Source organism: Rhipicephalus microplus, unplaced genomic scaffold, assembly GCF_043290135.1.
Source record: "Rhipicephalus microplus isolate Deutch F79 unplaced genomic scaffold, USDA_Rmic scaffold_14, whole genome shotgun sequence".
Classification (NCBI taxonomy): domain Eukaryota; kingdom Metazoa; phylum Arthropoda; class Arachnida; order Ixodida; family Ixodidae; genus Rhipicephalus; species Rhipicephalus microplus.
In genome coordinates, this window is record NW_027464587.1 from 26,091,598 (window position 1) to 26,111,295 (window position 19,698).

Sequence of the window (19,698 nt, forward strand, 5' to 3'; positions counted from 1 at the left end):
TCACTTGCAATCGCCAAACCAAGTTCGTCACAAAGATCAATGTTCTTATTTTTTGGACCATTTACTAGACACCAAAACTTACGAGGGTTAGACTGTAGAAGAGAGGGAAGGGTATCGCTGAAGAAACTATGTTTAGCAACTGCATAAGCTTTTTTGTATTCTAATGTTGCGTTGTGATAAGCCGCCCATCTCTCCGTGGTGTCAGATGATGAAGCGCTGCGGTAAAGTCGTTTTTTTTTATTACGTAAGCGAAGAAGTGCTGATGTGAACCACGGAGAGCGGAACGCCGTTCGAACAGTTCGTAAAGGAACATAACAATCTATAAGTGAATTAAACTTATTTTTGAACGATACCCAGTTCTCCTCTACAGTGTTATCAGCGGCACATGCAATGTATTTTTCAGTGAAAACTTCCAACTCAGTACGTATAGATGCATAATCAGCTTTCGCATAATCTTTTATAACTTTAGTTGCGTGCATAGGACGCTGTGGTTGCATTGCGCAGGTGAAGTGTACAATGCTTCAACCTTCGCTTCTAGTTGACCTAGAAGCGAAGGTTGAAGAAGTATTACCAGCGATTAAGGAATGTCTCGCACCCCTTGAAATTACTTGCGAGCTCCCCCAAGGTGCCTCTCTGCGGTTTTTGGATATCCGGTTGTTTTTTCTAGGAAATCACACTTGCTGGTCGTATGAGCCACGGGCAAATAAGCCTCTGCTTTCTTTTGTCTCGGCGCACTCTAAGCTTATAAAGAGAGGAATCGCAAACTTGTGTTTTAAAAACGCCCTAGCAAAATCGTGTCATCACAAAATGGCACACAGTTTCGTGACTCAGAGTAAGCGTCTCACCGAAGCAGGGTACCCTGTTCTGCTGCAGGTCTCTGTAGCTGAGCGTATCCTCAAAGCTTCACAGAAGGATAGGCAACAAGTGTTGGAGTGTTCGGGTAGCAGAATAGGCGTAATCCCATATATGCACACTGTCTCTCATAACTTGAAGAAGGTAGCCCAGCGGGCTCACGTACGTGTGGTGTTTTCAGCCCCCAAAAAACTAGGGGAGCTTTGCAAGTTGACCTGCCCAATTAGTTCTATTCGCTTAGTATGTGATAAGAAACATCAGGTTAGATATGTAGATTGTGTGTGTTGCGTTGTGTACGTGTTCTTGTTATCGTGTGGAAGATATTACATAGGACAGACTAAGCGGTGTCTTAATGATAGACTGCGGGAACATGCTTACAACGCGAGAAATAAACTTTCAGCGGGAGGGTTCTTGGCGGCGCACTGCAAGGGGTGTGGGTGCTCCCCTGATCTGTATAGCTGCACCGTTATCAGCCGGTCTCGCAATCAGCTGACACGTGAGATCAAAGAAGCCGAGGCAATAGAAAAAATGGGAAACTTGTGTGTGAGTTCACCTTCGATTGCTTTGACAGATAAGGAAATGACGTTTCTTGGGATGTCACCACGTGCAAGATGAGTCGTGTTTCTACGCATGTATAAGATGGGTGTCAAGGGCATGAAATAAACAGTTGGAAGTTTAGCGCCTACCTGTCTTGACGTCTCTGTATTCTTTCCTCTTTCCTTTTCATATGTGCCGCGCTAACAGAAGCTAAGTTCATAAATTATATGGATACACTCTGCTAAATTTCGCCGCCGGAGTCGGCGTCATTGATCGTATATGTATACGATCTATATATATATTGTAACAGCGAGCTGTGATAAGATGGTTTTATTTACAGGAGGTGAACGATGGTCGTTTGCGGCAGCACACTGCGATCGTGCCAAGGCTCTTCGTCTTCCTCTGCTTCTCTTCTCTACCCTTTTCTAGTCTGTTGCATTCCCCCGCAAGCAGACGAAGCCCGTAGGGCGAGTTATGATGCACAAGGAGGGTGAAAAGGTTTCAGGCGAGCCACGTGAGTGAGCTGCGTTCTGCTCGATCGTCGACCATTGGACAAAAGACGAGCTATTACGTAAGTGAGCTGGCTTAGACGCTCCAAAACTACAAATGGGCCTGAATATCGTGACAGAAGCTTTTGACACAATCCACGCTTGCGTTGTGGTGTCCAAAGTAACACCAAGTCACCTTTTTCTAATAAAACTGGTTCGTGACGGTCGTCGTATTGTTCCTTCGAACGACGTTGAGAGGCCAGAGTACGAAGACGAGCGATTCGACGGGCTTCTTCCGCGAGGCACAGGGTGTTTGATACAGAGTCGTCATCGTGTAGAATGAAGGGTAAGAAAGTGTCTAGAGGGCATAGTGGCAACCTTGCGTACAACAGATAAAATGGGCTGAAGTTCGTTGTTTCACGTTTTGCCGTGTTGTACGCGTACGTGATAAAAGGCAGCACTTCATCCCAGTTCATATGATTGGAAGAAACGTACATGGCAAGCATGTTGGTCCGCGTTCTGTTTGTCCGTTCAACGAGGCCATTCGTCTGTGGGTGGTACCGTGTGAAATGACGGAACTGTGTCGTGCACGTGCGTAGTAATTTTTCAACGGCATCGGCAGTGAACTGGCGGCCACGGTCGCTGATAATAACACGCGGTGGGCCATGGCGAAGGACCACGGAGTGAAGCAAGAAGTCCGCCACGCACGCAGCGGTAGAAGAGGGAATAGCTGCGGTTTCGGCATACCGCGTAAGATGATCTACGCAGACGATTATCCAGCGCTTCTTATTGTTAGATAACGGAAATGGACCCATAATGTCAATTCCTACTTGTTCAAAAGGTGGGCTGGGTCGTGTTAACGGCTGAAGGGGACCTGGTGTGGCAGTGGCCGGGCGCTTGTGACGTTGGCGCGTCTCGCAGCTAGCGACGTAACGCTTCGTCGTTTCGTACATCTTGGGCCAGTAAAAGCGTTCCTGCGTGCGGTTCAGCGTTCTAATGAAGCCGAAGTGACCGGACGTCGCATCGTCATACATGGCACGTAGAACTTCGGAGCGAAGGCTCTCGGGGACAACTAGAAGGAAACGTGCTCCAGGTCTGGAGTAGTTAGTTTTATAGAGCAACTTGTTTCGGATAGTAAAGCGACCGCTGTGTTGGGAGGCACGTGCGGCGGCAAAAAGAGGATCCAAGTTGAGATCGTTGCGTTGTTCTCTCTGGAAATGAGCCACGTTGGGGAACGTGCTTGTAACAGTAGCAAAGCAGTCGTCAAAATTCTCAGCATCGCAGTCAGTAGTCGCAAGAGGAATCCGGGAGAGGCAGTCTGCGTCAGCGTGACGACGGCCGCTCTTGTACGACACCGTAAAGTCGTATTCCTGAAGTCGCAGCGCCCAACGTGCGAGGCGGCCAGAGGGGTCACGCAAACCGACCAGCCAGCATAACGAATGGTGATCGGTAATTATCTTAAATGGCCTCCCGTAAAGATAACAACGAAACTTCTGTACAGCGAAAACAGCTGCCAGACATTCTGTTCCGTAACTGTGCAATTGCGTTCTGATTTGCTCAGGCAACGGCTGGCATATGCCACGACATGTTATGCGCCATTGTGACGTTCTACAAGCACCGCGCCTACACCGATACTACTAGCGTCCGTGTGGACCTCAGTCGGGCAAGATGGATCGAAGTGACGCAACAGTGGTGCTGACGTTAGTACAAACTTAAGTTGTGAGAATGCGGCGTCACACTCTGGTGTCCAGTTGAAGGTTGCATCCTGTCGCAAGACGTTTGTCAGCGGATACACGATCTCCGCAAATCGTGGAACAAAACGACGAAAATATGAGCATAGGCCAACAAATGAGCGAAGTTCTCGTGCGGACTGCGGTGATTTAAAAGAGCTCACTGCTTCTATCTTGGGAGGATCGGGTCTGACGCCATCCTTGTCGACCAAGTGCCCCAGCACGAGAGTTTGACGTTCGCCAAAGCGACATTTTTTAGAATTCAGAACCCGCCCGACTTTTTCGATGCAGTCGAGAACAAGACTGAGACGGTTGTTATGTTCCTCAAACGTACGGCGAAAGATCACAACATCGTCAAGGTAGCACATGCATATCTCCCATTTTAGACCACGTAATACTGTGTCCATAAATCTTTCAAAGGTGGCTGGAGCATTACAAAGGCCAAAAGGCATGACATTGAATTCAAATAAGCCATCCGGAGTTATGAAAGCAGTCTTTTCTTTGTCGCCGGGTGTCATAGGTATTTGCCAATAACCTGACCGCAAATCAAGCGTTGAAAAATAGGAAGCGGCATGCAAGCAATCTATGACGTCATCAATCCGTGGTAAGGGATATACATCTTTCTTCGTCACAGTGTTTAGACGCCTGTAATCTACGCAGAATCTCCAGGAACCATCCTTTTTTCTGACAAGAATTACCGGGGCTGCCCATGGGCTGGACGACTCTTGCACGACCCCTTTGTTCAGCATGTCCTTTACTTGTTCGGCGATAACTTTGCGCTCAGAGGATGACAATCGGTAGGGCTTTTGGCGAATGGGGTGTGCAGAGCCAGTGTCTATTCTGTGACGAGCGCGGGACGAGGGTAACTGAAGGGGTGCATCTCTATGTTTGAAGTCGAAAACAGCAACATGCCGGGAAAGGACCTGCACCAGCGCTTGCCGTTCCGTCGTACTGAGAGTCTTGCTGATCATAGCGAGCATTAGATCTTCATTATGGCGAATATCACAAGCAGAGAAAGAGGGGGGAGGTCCGTAGCTATTGCTGCTATCGAGTTGGATGAGGCTTCATCAAAGAGAGCTATCTTCATCCCGCGAGGAAGCACAACCGGCGTGGCAGAACAGTTCAGCGCCCACAATGTTGCTACTCCTTTCGTCATGCACACAACAGAACAAGGCACAAGTATGTCCTTCTTAAAACAGTTCTTGCGCAGAGGCCCCACTACGAGGTCAACACAAGCATCATCAACCGCTGTGGAAGAGACTCGAACGGGTGTCAGGCACCAAGATGGTGCTATCACTTCATCAGTCTTACTAAGTGTGTTCCTGTCTTCGCCACGGTAGTCTTCTTCGGAAAGCGACGGTAGAAACAAATTGTTTAGTGATATTTCCCCACTAGCACAGTCAACGGAAGCACCGCATTGCTCCAGGAAATTGATACCAAGAATGACATCGTGCGAACAACGAGATAGAACCAGAAATTCCAATACAAATACTTGTAGCGGCGAGAGGAGAGAGACGTGAGATGACGTTGAAGGCGGCCGATGGGGCCGTGCCAATCTCGCCACTTTATTCCAGGCCTGAAGTGGAGCCACGTCGGCTACCAGCGTCCGCCACGCCAGGCGTGTGAGCTCGTTCTAATCCTCGCGCAGCTCGAGCTAGCATCAGCTGCGCGAGAGGCGCGGCGCGGTGATTGAGAAATGATGATGGTGATGATGGCACTACAGGGCTCCCCCCTAGCGCTTTGCGCGATTTGAAGGCATATGAAAAAGAAAGAGAGCGACAAATGCTATATACATGAACGGCAATCCATAAAGTGTTCATTTGGCAAGTCCAGGTTGTCAACGTTTATGGGCCATCAGTAGGCAGTGTGTCTCCGGTGGGCGACTCTGGGAGAAGCGCAAGGGACGAAGAAGGAAGTGCCGGGTCGCTGTATTCATAGACACGTCCATCCCACAATTACGCGGCGGGACCATTCGAATGCGCACCCGCCGTTTCGAGTAGACGTGGCTGACAAACGTGCCCACAGCTGGAACTGTGGACAGGCACTGAAGAGCTCGCGCCGGCAATGTGGGCGAAATAGTGTGAAGGATCGGAACGCACCCATGATGACCGAGCACTGAAGTTTCACAGCCACAGCGGGGTCTCGGACAGCGCACAGGGTGCCGAGCATGCTGTCGACAAGGAGCAGCGTCGCGGTCGTGCTGGTGCGGACGTCTCTGTCGATGAAACACCGGCCTTCGTGTAGCACTGCGACCGGCATGCCGGGGCGTGTGGCCGAGTCGACGGATGCGGAAACGCCGTGCATTGCGGCTAGTCATGTGCACGGCAAGTGGTTGGCCCTTGCGTCGGGAAAACCTCGTAGGTGTTTCAGCCGTCTTGAAGGCCAAGGCTGCAACACATGACTGTTTAGCAAGAGGCTTGAAAAAGGGCCTCTCTGTAATATGCCGAACGTGATGATTTCGTTGGCATACTATCAAGGGCGGCAGATATGCAGTTGGACCGCACGTCGTCGCTGTTGTTACCAACGAGCCTGTGTGGCGGACTGCATCCGGCGCCAAATGCTCTGGGGAATAGTTGTGAAGCTAAGAAGACGTGAGCTTTGATGGAGGATCGGGTGGCACACCTGAAAGACCATCGGTTCTCCGCGCATGAGGGTTGGTGTGCAGGTCTGCATGATCGATGACAACCTCTACAGCATGTGTGGCATATGTAGTCTGCAGTGCCATAGGCGCGCCAGGTACGTCGTCCTCAGCTGCGTCAGTCATAGTCGCAGCCTCTCGGAAGTTTGGCTGTGGTTGACGGCTTATGACTTTAACTTCGGCTGCGGGAGACTGCGGGGCTGAAGATGGTCGCTGCTGGCAGGATGCAGAGAGCGTCGAGGTGGGTGGGGAGGCGCCTTCGGACATCGTCGACGCTGAAGTCTCCGCGACCAAGGGGCGAATAGTGAGCATGAGGATATCCGTAGTCTTGGCAGACTCCGGGGCATGCGGCGATGAAGCCGTCGTGGAGTCGGACATGTCTGAGAAATCGTGGTCTGTGTAGGCCGGAGAAGACATGCGGGTGGCGAGAGTGCCCGAGGGACAATCGGCCGAGGACTTCGAAAAAATGCACCTCGTGGCGACCCAGTCGTTGGCTACAGGAACGTATCGAAGAAGCTCGTCGGATTTCGTGGCAGACTGGTCGCGTGCAGCACGAATGTTCTGAACCTCGTCGGATGGGCATTCGTACGCGGGACTCGCGTTGATAGTGGCCGGACGAGATGTTGTAGGAGACGTAGTCGGGGAAGTTAGGTCCCGGTCAGTGAAGACTTTCGGGCCGGAGGGTACCGCACGCTGCGACGCAGACGAAACCTGTAAGTCGCGGGTGAACGGCAGCGGGTGGTAGGTGAGGCCATAGCTGGCAAGCACCGCGAAGCAGAGGTCAACGTAAGGCTGCTGGCTGGAGGTTGAAGTGCCAGAGAGATGACGCAACTCTACCGGAAGGGCGTCTTGAAGAATGGCGTGCATCAGCGGCTGGTCCATGACGCCATTCAACGCCAGAACGGCATCGAGCTGCATGAACCATACCTTGGGGTAGGTCGATTGGAACGGCGGCACTGGCGGGCAGAGTTGCGGGAACATGGCCGCGGGCCGCTCGGCGAAGGGCGTGTTCTCCGGGTCACCAATGTAGCGGCGCGAGAAGAGAGACGTGAGATGACGTCGAAGGCGGCCGATGGGGCCGTGCCGATCTCGCCACTTTATTCCAGGCCTGAAGCGGAGCCACGTCGGCTACCAGCGTCCGCCACGCCAGGCGTGTGAGCTCGTTCTAGTCCTCGCGCAGCTCGAGCTAGCATCATCTGCGCGAGAGGCGCGGCGCGGTGATTGAGAAATGATGATGGTGATGATGGCACTACATACTTTTCCAGCCAATGAAACACTGACAGCACATACACCAAGAGGATTAAGCCACTCGCCGCCTACACCACGAAAGGTGATTGTATCGTCCCATGAAAACATAACTTTGTGACCTAAGCGGTTTCTGAAGGCAAGGGTCATCACAGACACAGTCGCCCCAGTGTCAACTAACGCCATCGTCGGTATTCCATCAATCAACACATTCACTTTGTTTTTGATCATAACAATAGGCAGAGGTATATCTTGAAAAGACCGACCGGCGACCTCACCTCCATTGGCCGCGGATGCTAGTTTCCCGGCGGCGGAGAAGAACGACGCAGAGGAAACGGCGAGCGACGAGAACGGTTGGATGGTGGTGTCAAACTCCGCTCGGATGCTGGCGAATCACTGCGTCTGGTCTCGTGCAAAAAACGGTCCCTTGGAAACAAGTCGGTTGTCCGCAGGTCATATGAAGCACCGGGTGTTAGTGGTGAAGACATGGCTGGTGTCCTTCGTGATTGGAGGCGTTGTTGGCGGCAATACCGAGCAATATGCCCAGTGAAACCACAGTTGTAGCACACGGGAGGGTCACGGTTTATACTGTATTCATCGGAACGAATCCTGGGCCGCTGCTGTCGGCGAGGAAGTTCGTTATCAGGCGAAGAATGGGTTTCTGCCATCCTCTGGAATCCACTGTATTCGCCGTAAGTCGCATCTTGGTAGTAGGGTCGGTACTGTCCTTGCCGCAGCGGGACGTAGTCCGGCTGAGAACCCTGAGTATAAGAATGTGACTGTGCTCGTCGTGATCGCGCGTCATAGGCAGGGCTTCTATCGTATAGACGTGGCTGATAGTGAGGTGTGGCATCAGAATCCTCAAAGCCCTCCGCCACTCGGTGCGAGAAGAAGGAAGCAACGTTTTGCTCGAACTCTGGTGGCTCATAGGGAGGATGAGTGCTTGGGCGGTTTGCCACTTGCGCGTACAGGCCGAGTTCTTCACGTACGATCTGCCGGATTGTTGTTGCAAGATCAAGCGCCTGGTTGCTGTCTATGCTAGCGATGGTCGTCACATTGGGCAGCCTGCCGAACTTTGGCGTGATGCGTCTCATCTTTAGTTGCTCAAAATTGCGGCAATGACGCATGACATCGGTGACAGATGTCAAGGTGTCTTTCGCGATGAGGAAACTGTAAACATCCTCGGCGATTCCTTTTAGAATGTGCCCGACTTTGTCTTCCTCAGACATTCCGGAGTCAATGGTCCTACATAGCTTTATGACTTCCTCAATGTAGGTCATGCAAGTTTCACCTGGCATTTGAGCGCGTTGCATTAGCGTCTGTTCTGCTCTTTTCTTTATCGTTGTTGGGTCGCTGAAACGCTCTTTGATTTCAGAAACAAATCTGTCCCACGTCGTTAGCGTTTCCTCCCGATTCTCGTACTACATTAATGCAGTATCGGTCAGAAAGAACACGACGTACAAAAGCTGAGAAGCGGCATCCCATTTGTTAGCGGCGCTCACCCGTTTGTAATGGATGAGCCAAGCCTCGACGTCTTAATCTGGTCTGCCGGCAAAGGGACGAGCATCTCTCAGTTGTGGAGCCGAACTGGTCGGCGCAGAAGTCGAGAGGGGTCGGTGTTCATTTGCGTTGTGGGACATGTCCAGCCCAGATGGATTCGGTGGAAGTCCAGCAATGCGACGGCTCCGTCGAAGAACTTGCGGTTCACCTTCCGTCTTTGAGTGTCGATTACCCAGCACGTCCACCACAACTGTAACAGCGAGCTGTGATAAGATGGTTTTATTTACAGGAGGTGAACGATGGTCGTTTGCGGCAGCACACTGCGATCGTGCCTAGGCTCTTCGTCTTCCTCTGCTTCTCTTCTCTACCCTTTTCTAGTCTGTTACAATATATATATGAAAATGCAAGATAGAAAAATAATCCTGGCAAAGACTTCGGCGCCTAGAATTGAACGTGGGACCTCTGAAGTGTTGCTGCGAGGCGTTAGCCACTGAGCAACGAAGGAGCACCTCCTTCAACGGTTAAACGGCATCCTATTTATGTCTACCACTTACCGCTTGTGACGGGGCATCTCAGGGGGAATTTTCGTGTTTTCACTATTTACAGCAAGATCGCGCAATCAGCGCGCATCGCCAGATCATCACGACGCGGCTGTGCGCACTCTCCTCTCCCATGCGTACTTTTGCCCCGCGAAGAATAGGGGTATGAACGCTTACTGCCGTACCCTAAACTCGCGGTGGGACGAGTCGTACGTATTTGCTGGCCTTGGGGTTTCAGCGGAACGACTCTGTTGTAATTACCGGGCGCACAAAGGTCACTGCAATCGTTTCACAGTCTCCGTTTGCGAAAAGAGCTCTTTTTTAGACACAGCTAAGTAACAACTGAGACGCTCATTCGCGCTCAACTGTACATGTGATTGTCTTTTGTGCGTCATTTGTGCGTGAGAAACGTAGGACAAGTTTCGACCTGCTTGCCATTCGGCGCATGACCTTCCAATTTGTATTTATCACGTTAATTTTTTTGCCTTTTCAGCAAAGCTGTGACATTTTTCTGAACGATCATGCGTTAAAATTACACAAGTGCGTTCCGACCATTTCAGGGTAGATATATATCTTTAATCACCTGTGGCACGTACCCACCCACGAGTATAAGCCACTGTCTAGCGGAAATTGTTCGACGACGTATGCGACGGGATTTTGGCGTAATTCATGTCATGACTAGCGATTCTTATTCGTCAAACCATCATACCCTCCCATACTTAGTTCGGTTACACCAACTTACAGGGGTGATCGCGAGAAGACCCATAGCTAGGCGGCTAGATATATAAATAGAGAGATAACTAGATAGATAGATAGATAGATAGATAGATAGATAGATAGATAGATAGATAGATAGATAGATAGATAGATAGATAGATAGATAGATAGATAGATAGATAGATCTCCTTTCCAAAAAGAGTTGTGGTGTAAATGCTTTGATGGAACACTTTGGCGCGATTGTGTCCGACTGCATATCTATATTCGTGCCGAACAAACGCGTGATGCGCCAACCTAAACACCCGTGGTACAACCGAAAAATAATACGGTGTATTCGCCGCATAAAACGACTACGTCGCCAATGCCGCTCCAATCCAATCCAAACCACCAATTCACTTTGTTGACGTTAAAGGCAACACTCAAAAATAAAATGCATGAAGCAAGAAATTTCCATGACAATAACACGCTGTCCGCGTTCATTAGGGAAAATCCGACCAAATTTCGGAAGTCAAATAATCCACAATCCAGGAGAACTTGCTCATTCATTATTAAAACCGAAATGTGTTCAGATGCTCAGACAATCTCGGAGGTTTTCAATAGTTATTTTAAGTTTGTTTTTTACCGTTTATTACGGCAACGTTCCTTCTTTTGTCACACACTCTCTATCAGTAGATGTTTCGGATGTTGAGTTAGGTTGCTCTGGAGTTTGTAATCTCTTACTCAACATCGATATTACTATAAGTGCCGTTCTGAACGGTATCCCTAACGCTTTTCTGAAAAGGTATTCTGAATGGTGTGCACGATACCTCATAATTATATTCCAGAAATCACTTGACTCCGGACGGGTCCCGCGAATTTAGAAGATCGCTATTGTTGTTCCTATTTTGAAATTGGGTAAGAAGGAAATCATTTCTAACTACAGACCAATTTCGTTATTACCCACATACTGCAAGCTACTCGAGCACATCATTCCCAAGCACATTATTCAATACCTAACTGACAACAATATCCTTTCACAGCATCAGCATGGTTGTCCGCAGTGGTTTTTCCACTGTCACACAATTGATCGAATTTACACATGACATCGCCTCATCACTTAATACCCACAAACAAGTCGATGCCCATTTTTCTTGATTACTGCAAAGCTCTTGGCAAGGTATGTCATAAAAACTTCTGCTCAAACTTCGCAACCTTCTTACAAGCTCATATGCTGACAAATTCTTGATTGAATTACGAATTATTTGCACCTGAAGGGTCAGTTTGTTCGATACCACCACGAGCAATCGTCACAAGCTCATATTTCCTCAGGTGTTCCACAAGGCTCTGTCTTAGGACCCCTTTTAATTATGATTTACATTACCGATGTCACTCAAGTTGTCATTAACCCTACAGTTAAGCTCCGCCTGTATGCTGATGACTGTGTATTGTAGTCCAATGTATGTGCCGTCACTGACCAAGTTTTGTTGAGTGATGTGTTTTCATCTTTTCGGGAATTAAGTAGAACTTGGCAAATGGAGCTTAAGTTTCAGAAAACCGTGACAATAACTTTTATAATTAAAAAGGAGCAATTGCAATTTACATATGGCGACTCCAATCACACGCTAGAAAAAGTTCAGGAACTTAAGTATCTTGGTGTTGTATACTGTTCAAACTTGAAGTGGCACAAACACATCGAACTTATTTCTGCAAAATCGCTTAAGAAATCAGGTTACTTAAGAAGAACGCTAAAGGGCGCAACATAAGAATGCAAGCTCATAGCTTTCAAATCACTTGTCAGGCCTCTTCTTGAATATGCCTCTGTTGTGTAGTCATCAAATCTTGAAATTGACATAAATAAACTTGAGGCCATGCTGCGAAAAGCAATTAGATTCATTTTTAACAGTTCTGACCGTGATTTCTTCCCTTCAGAGCACTACCATGCTTTATTGCTAAATCGTTTAGAACGCAGACGTATGTGTGATCGGTTTACCATGCTACATAGCATCGTGCACAATTACGTCCGCGTGGCCACACCCATTTCGTTCACCAATCATCCTACCCATGTGATTCGCCGACACAATGCATTGAACATTGTGCAATTAGGATGTTTTATCGATTGTTATAAATACTCTTTTTTTTTCGTGCACAGTTGACACTTGGAATAATCTGGACACTATTTTAAACGCCTACCGCATGCTCTGTTTGTTAAACAAGTGTATAATTATGTTTTCATTGCAATTTTTTATTTCTACTATTTTTGTTCCTTTATTGCAACCATTCCTGCAATGTCTCAAACATGAGACAGCTGTATCTATAAATAATTAAATAAATAAATAAATAAATAAATAAATGCTTTAAGTTTTCGTAAGATTGTGAATAGTTTGAGGCTGTTTGTATGGAGAGCGGGTGTTCTACCGCGGGCAGGTGTAGTTGCTTGAACACACTTCGAAAAAAACTACATAATGTCAAGTAGAGTGTCAAGTAGAGTGTTTTAACGCACAAAATACGGCGTGACCGAAGCGTAAAATTATGTCACGAGAAAAAACATGCGAATGACGGAAGAGGTGGGCGTTTTAATGCCTAAGCATTACAAAGCATTCGAACATTTTCAACCACCTCATTTAAAAAAATGTAAACGCAAATTTGCCGAGGACAGGCAGGAAAACACAAAGGTAGTACAGGGTGCTAATATTTCTGTGTTTCTTCTTGTCCTCGTTGAATTTGCGCTTCCAAGATTTGGGATTATGAAGCAATTAGACCAGCAACGCATGCGTTTAATCTATATTTAAACACCATCGACAATAGTATAGAGAAAGGAAGCAGCTGCGTACGTTCTTGTATAGCACACAGACATGTTGCACCCTTCGCTGATTCGCAAAAGAAACAATTATGGCGTACTGGGTGTTGCAAACAAAGGAGAAAGAAGGGGCGCCGGGACACGAGCACGAGTCATGGGCGCTGGCTCGTTTAGTTGTTCTGTTTATCTTCGATGTACGCAGGCGATGCTGATGCTGATGACCTCTGATGGATGGCGCTTACCCACAAAGGGGAATGGGCCAAGAACCGGGCGGCAGGGTACTTAAATGAAACTAAAATGAAAATGAAGCCAATCTGAAAAAGTAGCTTAAAATATTACTACCAAAAAACAAAAATGTTTGCTAAGCAAGCGGTCAAACCATCTTTTGTTTTTGAAAGACATAACTACGAATTATAAACTAAAGATCTGAAAAGGTAGGGGTTCCCTAGCACGGTAATTTTTTTAGTTGCGTTGATGTAATCAAACACAGCGGAGCATACACCCCTGTGGCAGTAACCAAATGAAGTTCCACCAAGTGATAAAATTACTGGTAGATTTACTTGTATTCCTAGCTTTTGTATTGAGGCTACTAAAAATCTTTTTTTTTCTGATAAGAATAACGATGACAGAATAAAAGTAAATGTTCAATTGTTTCAATTTCGTTGCACCAAATGCATAGCGGTGACGCCTTGAGCCGAGCTTTGTTAAGGTAATAATTTAGTTGTGGAACTGCACAGCGCAATCTGGTATAAGTGACCTCTAACTGGCGAGATACACACCACTGTTTATTCCAGCTATAGCTCAAATGCTCGAAATCTTTGAATTTATCTAAATTGCCGTTTCCCCATTGCAGGCAAGCATTTCGGAACCTTAGCTCTGTTACGTAAGCCGTATCTGGCAAAACTGGGATGGTGGCCCCACCCAGGGATACTGCTGCTAAAAAGTCCGCCATTTTGTTCAAATATAATCCGCGGTGGCCTGGTACCCATAGCAAATGCAGTTTTTTTACGTTTTTCGGTACTAAATGCCGAAACGCATTCATCAGCTCTGAATTTAATGCCGCAGAAAGTGCATTACAAAATGATAACGAATCTGGAATGATAACTGATAATGATTCGCTTGAGGGCAATTTGCACAGGGCAAGAACAATGGCCAATAATTCTGCAATTAATACCGGGGTGATTCGTTCCGGGTCTCCTTCGTTTTTCACGCTTGGATCTGCTGCCAAAATTCACCCGGGCGTCTGGTCCTTGATTTTTGTAAATGAGTCAGCTCATCACTAAGCACTGCTTCTTCCGAAAATTCATCAAGCAACACATCTTATCGCTCGATGTCCTGCTGGAAGACTCGTCAACCCCTCTTTAGAAACGTCAAGATGTACTCTACCTCATCGTCGCGAAGAATGAGAAACTGAAGATCTTGAACGAAGATATCCAAGCTACTCTTCATTATGAAGAGTTGTTAGCAGACCTGAAATCTACCACCAGCAAGTTTGAGGGCCAAGTCCTCTGCGCTCAAGGAAGACTACGCCTTGCAGCCAAGCCACGGCCACCAACCCAACTCGTATTCGTCGCAGTCTCAGCCACCTTACTCGGTAGGGATCTTGCCTACACATCACAGCCCACCGCGGCATCATCTTCGATTGGCCTTTCCCCCCTAATCACCTCGACGTCGAAGCAACCAGCAACTTCATCTTCGTCAAGCCTTCGATGTCGCAGCGGGCCGAGACTTTACGATCATTTGTCCTCACGAGTATTTCGCCGCGGCATCGCAGGAGGTCTCAACTTCGCTTGCGACCGACCTCACGACTCCTCACGCCTCGATGTCGCCGCAGGCCGTTACTTCACTTGCGACTGGCCTTAGGACTTCTCTCGCATCGATGTCACCGCAGGCCGCGGCTTCCCTTTCAACCAGCCTGAGAACTTTTCACGCATCGACGTTGAAGCAAGCGACGTCTTCACCTTCTAGTGGCCTCCTGACCAACGCCAACTACAACTCGAACGACTTTTGAGTACACCACGAAAGACCTCCTGCTTTTCACGTGATCTACGGCGCGGACTCGTCTGCAAGGTACGCCGCGGGAAACTTGGTGGGCGAGGGAAACCGTGGACTCACCAAGCACATTCTGAAAAACCACGTGAGAAACCGGGCCAAGGAAACTGGTCCCAGGGGCCCGGTCTCTCACAGCCTGTATCACAGCTTCCGAAAGCAGTCTACTTCCCAGGCCCAAAGGACTTCCGTCTTGCGGCGCCATAAACCCCTAGGACTTTGCTAATAGAGAACAACAGGCGGAGCTCTACTTTTCGTCCTACAAGCGCCTCAAGCCCAATCCTGGCGGCAGGGTCTCGAGTTTATCTTTCTTCAAGCCCATCAAGTGAACAATTTGTAGAGTGAGCAGCAGCGCTACTACAAGCCACACTCAATAAGGTACATGAACCGAATGACTATCCACGATGCTACTTAACATCACAAGAAGGTGGCGCCTAGCGCCAGAGGCCCGTGCTAGATGTACAAGTGCCACACCACACAGCTCCAGCCCTACGCCATGCGCATCATGCGGAGATCAAGCGTAAGCAAGGACTCTCGTTAAGCGGGACACACCATGGTCGACAAGTCATCTGGAGACTCCTGCAGTGACGTCTCCAGAAGCACTGCCATAACTACGACTGATGCACCAAAAACGTCACTTCGACGTGTTTCATCATTCGCGACGCCGAGAAGGACGCCGAAATTTTGCTACCGGCAACAGAGCACGTAGACAAGTCTCTACTGCTTCCGAACGTGGCCGAGATTCCCGTTCTTGGCGACGAAACTGCGCAACGGAACCAAATATTTGGGCATCGTTGTTATTCTCGTAGAACGAAAAAGAATCATCGTCGATCTTGGATTCTTAATTCATATCGGAAGCACCTGCAAGTCAGGCACACGACATGGACCACCTGACACCTGAAGTGGTAGAGCGGAGCATATTCGCCCAGCACCTGCAGAGGCTTGCCGTAAAACTCCAAGAACCCAAGGATAACGCTGCTTACCAGGAAGTCTTCAGAGTCTACAAAAGCACACTAAAGTCAGACTTTTATAAGAAGCGACGCAAGAAGCACAAAAGCCGCCAGCGTGAGTTGGGGCGTCATGTCGACGCTACTAGCAGCGCCAAGCAAAGAAGCAAGCGCAGCGGGTCTTGAGACGGAACATTAAGGGTATCAAACAATGCCAACGCAAAGTCATCTAAATACTATAGCTTGAAAGGACTGCTTCTCCCAAGACAAGCCACCACCTCCACAAGCGTCACCACCTCTCCAAAGCCCTTCGTCATCTCTGTGTAACGCCTCCTGGCAGACTCACTCAAGGCTTTCTAAAACGTGCACGACTTTGCCGGCCGCGGGAGCCTTTTGCAAATAAAGAGAAAGAAGGGGCGCCGGGGCACGAGCACGAGCCACGGGCGCTGGCTCATTCAGTTGTTCTGTTCATCTTTGATGTAGCCAGACAATCTGGTCCAGGTCTCCTTCTTCGTTTCTCACAGCGGGTATTTAACAGATGTACTTGTAGTGGGCACACAAGGATACTTGAAATGGCCAATGTTTCATGCACGCACGTCAAGTTCCTTGTGACCAGGTTGAAGCATCCACCAAGAAACAAAGCAAGGCTAGCGATTAAGAAGGCGTATAGCGCATGGGGCGTGATGACGCTTCCGCACTTTACTTGTAAAGGCGAAGCTGAGACGTTCCCCGAGCTACCACATACACACGTTCTTCATGTACGTACAATACACATTTGTACAGAGGTAAATATTTTATTGTGACTTCATCACCACTCACAAGCAGCGAAATTGTGTTACTACTGAGCTTGAAGCTTCAAATGAACGAACGACACCTACACAAGGAATGCCGCAGGCTATGGCAACCTATGTGTGTTTCCAGCCGAGCTTTTCTTATTCAAGTCCTTGCATAATCTAATAGAAACTCACTTTTGTACAAAAGAAACAAGCTGACTAGTTAGCCCAGAAATATTGAACTTCAGGAATACATTATATTTCACACAAAATATTACCAGGGAAGAATATATGGAGGAAGCCCCTCCTGCGTACTTTAAGGTTGAAACTCTGGCGTACACCATGATGCGAAGTAGAAAATGCAAACCCTTCCCACGCATATGCATACGGCGGTTGATTCGCCCATCAGTATGGGGTGTTCCGCGCTGTTTATATAACATTATTGAGTGTTCCGGCTAACAGTCAACACCCCCAGAAATTTTCGTAGCGCACTTGGTTTCTATATGGGGCTGATTACCACCTATGGTGAAGGGTGCAGGCAACAGCAATCTTAGGGCTTTCCTCTGGCGATAAACCAACTTACACTATCGTGAATGCAAAATACATATTGTGTATCCCAGAATGGTCACGAAGTTTTCTGCGAGCAAGCTACACTGCTGCTGTCAAGCAATTCTGAGTGTGCTTTGAACGGCCAAAATTACGGAAAAATGCATGCTATCGAAGTGGTTACCGCTGTGCTCAACTTGCGGAAGGAAACAGGTATAAATACAACGTAATTAGGGCGTGAGTTGAAGCAAGTCTAGAATTTTAAAGTAAAGCCATACATTGTCAGTGGAACGACTACAACATAACAGCTACTACTTATTTCTTGCCTTGTTGCAAGACATCAGTCACAGACAAGGACATCATTGGCAACACCTGTGGAGTGCCCGCAGGAAATATATCATTGCCTCCCAAAGCGTACCTGAGTCAGTCCGGTGCAGATGCTGAAGGCGCCAGTAGCCGTGGTGGCCATGATTACGCCTCCGTCGGGTGCGGTAATAACGAGGGGCGACATAGAAGATGTTGGTCGTTTCTTGGGGCGAATGTAATTCATGGCACTCGACACGAGGCCAAAGGCGTTCGCGGTGCCGGGATTCGTAAAATCGTCCATCTCATTGTTCAACAGCACTCCAGTTGACGGTGACAAGGCCAGAGCGCCGAAACTGCATAAGTCAATGATTTTTTATTTTGACAACTTATGTGCAGTCGACAATAGTTGACTCAAACACTTGGTTTCATAAAAGATAGCAAAAACCCTTTTCCTGGGAACATTCGTATTCATTTGATGTGTAGCCAAATGACTTGAAGCAAGCATGGCATCTATTTTCTGCTGCTGAGTCACCCAACTGTTGTCAGAGAGCTTTCTTTAAAGGCGCCCAGCAACACTTTTTCAGCATCGTCAAGAAAGGTTGCCATTCAGTTGTACAGGCATCTGAGAACACGCAAACCATATGTTATACAGTGCAGCTCACGGCCTGCATTTTGAATTGATTGCCCAAAGTCAGCGAGTAACCATTCTTCAATACCTTAAAAAATACTGCGATATAAATAAATGACATCTCCATGCGCCTAAATTCAAGGTCATTGACTACTTTGAGCATCGTGAGCTGCGTAGACACTGCAACAGAAGGCGACAAAAGCTCTTTTGAAATTCCTACGCGACATGGACTTGAACAAGCGGCTGTAACTGGAATGTCACAAACCGCGAAGTACAAGACCGGACTTTGAGTGTGCACGCGTGTGCTGCCAAATGTGCTGCGTTTTTCTCTTCTCTCTCTGATCTCTATCTTTCATCTCCCTCATCCTCCTCCCATGCGCAGGGTAGCAAACCAGCTGCCTATGTGCTGGTTAACCTCCCTGCTGTTCTTTTCCTCCTATTTTCCCTTCCTTCCTTGGAGCTGCGTATTTACCATGGCCAACAAGGGGAATGGGGGAGGCAACACGTGCCGGTACTCGTGATTGCATTGAATGTAAGCCACACATTCGAAGGCGTAGAAGAAAAAAATGATATTACTTTAGCGCAGCTTAGTATGATTGATATGTGGGGATTAACGTCCCAAAACCATCATATGGTTATGAGAGACGCCGTAGTGGAGGGTTCCGGAAATTTCGAGCACATGGGTTTCTTTAACGTGCACCCGAATCTGAGCACACGGGCCTACAACATTTCCGCCTCCATCGGATATGCAGCCACCCCAGCCAGGATTCGAACCCGTGACCAACGGGTCAGCAGCCGAGTTCCTTGGCCACTGGACCACTGCGGCGGAGCCGCATCTTAGTTTGAGCGTAAAGGAAAGGTACTATAGAGTTAAGAACTGAAAAAAATGCACGACAGTGTGAGGGCTAACTTCCAACTTCTGTTTAGTGCGTACCCTTACAACACTTCATATAGCTCATTCCACGTGATGCCACACACATGACAACACCACACAAGTGTGCAACAGCACACTATCAAGGAGACGTAGTTGTTATCTGATTACAAAATATTCTATTCTAATGCTTCACAGCACGTGCTCCAGAAAATTGAGCTCTTTTTGAGATAAGGCCACAGAAGGCGTACTCACAAACAGCTTCGCACACTTTTCGATAGCGTTCGCCTTGATAATTTCTCTGGTCAACTGGTTACGATTCTAGCCCAAGACGACTCACTTATCAAAGAAGGGAGTGCATCCACATGTATTACAATGCATATCCAGGAAACCACCAGAAGAATGCTTGCTTTTCACATTGCAAGAGTCCTCGCGCAAGCGGTCATTAAGACACCTACCAGTCTGCCCAATGTAAACCACGCCACTCAACAGCAGGAACATGTACACAACAGCTAGGGCGGATTCAACAAACTTAGTTACATGCTTTGTTCTACAG

At 48.1% G+C, this 19,698-nt stretch overlaps 1 protein-coding gene across 1 annotated transcript in view; it reads right to left on the reverse strand.

The window, feature by feature from the left end:
- Window positions 1-17,990, reverse strand: part of LOC142784427 (scoloptoxin SSD20-like) — a 181,932-nt gene extending 163,942 nt beyond the window's left edge. The window contains exon 1 of the mRNA XM_075882797.1: window positions 17,756-17,990. Coding sequence (XP_075738912.1) covers window positions 17,756-17,944 — 189 coding nt within the window. The 5' untranslated portion in view covers window positions 17,945-17,990. The remainder of the gene's footprint in view (window positions 1-17,755) is intronic.
- Between the last annotated feature and the right edge of the window lie 1,708 nt (window positions 17,991-19,698).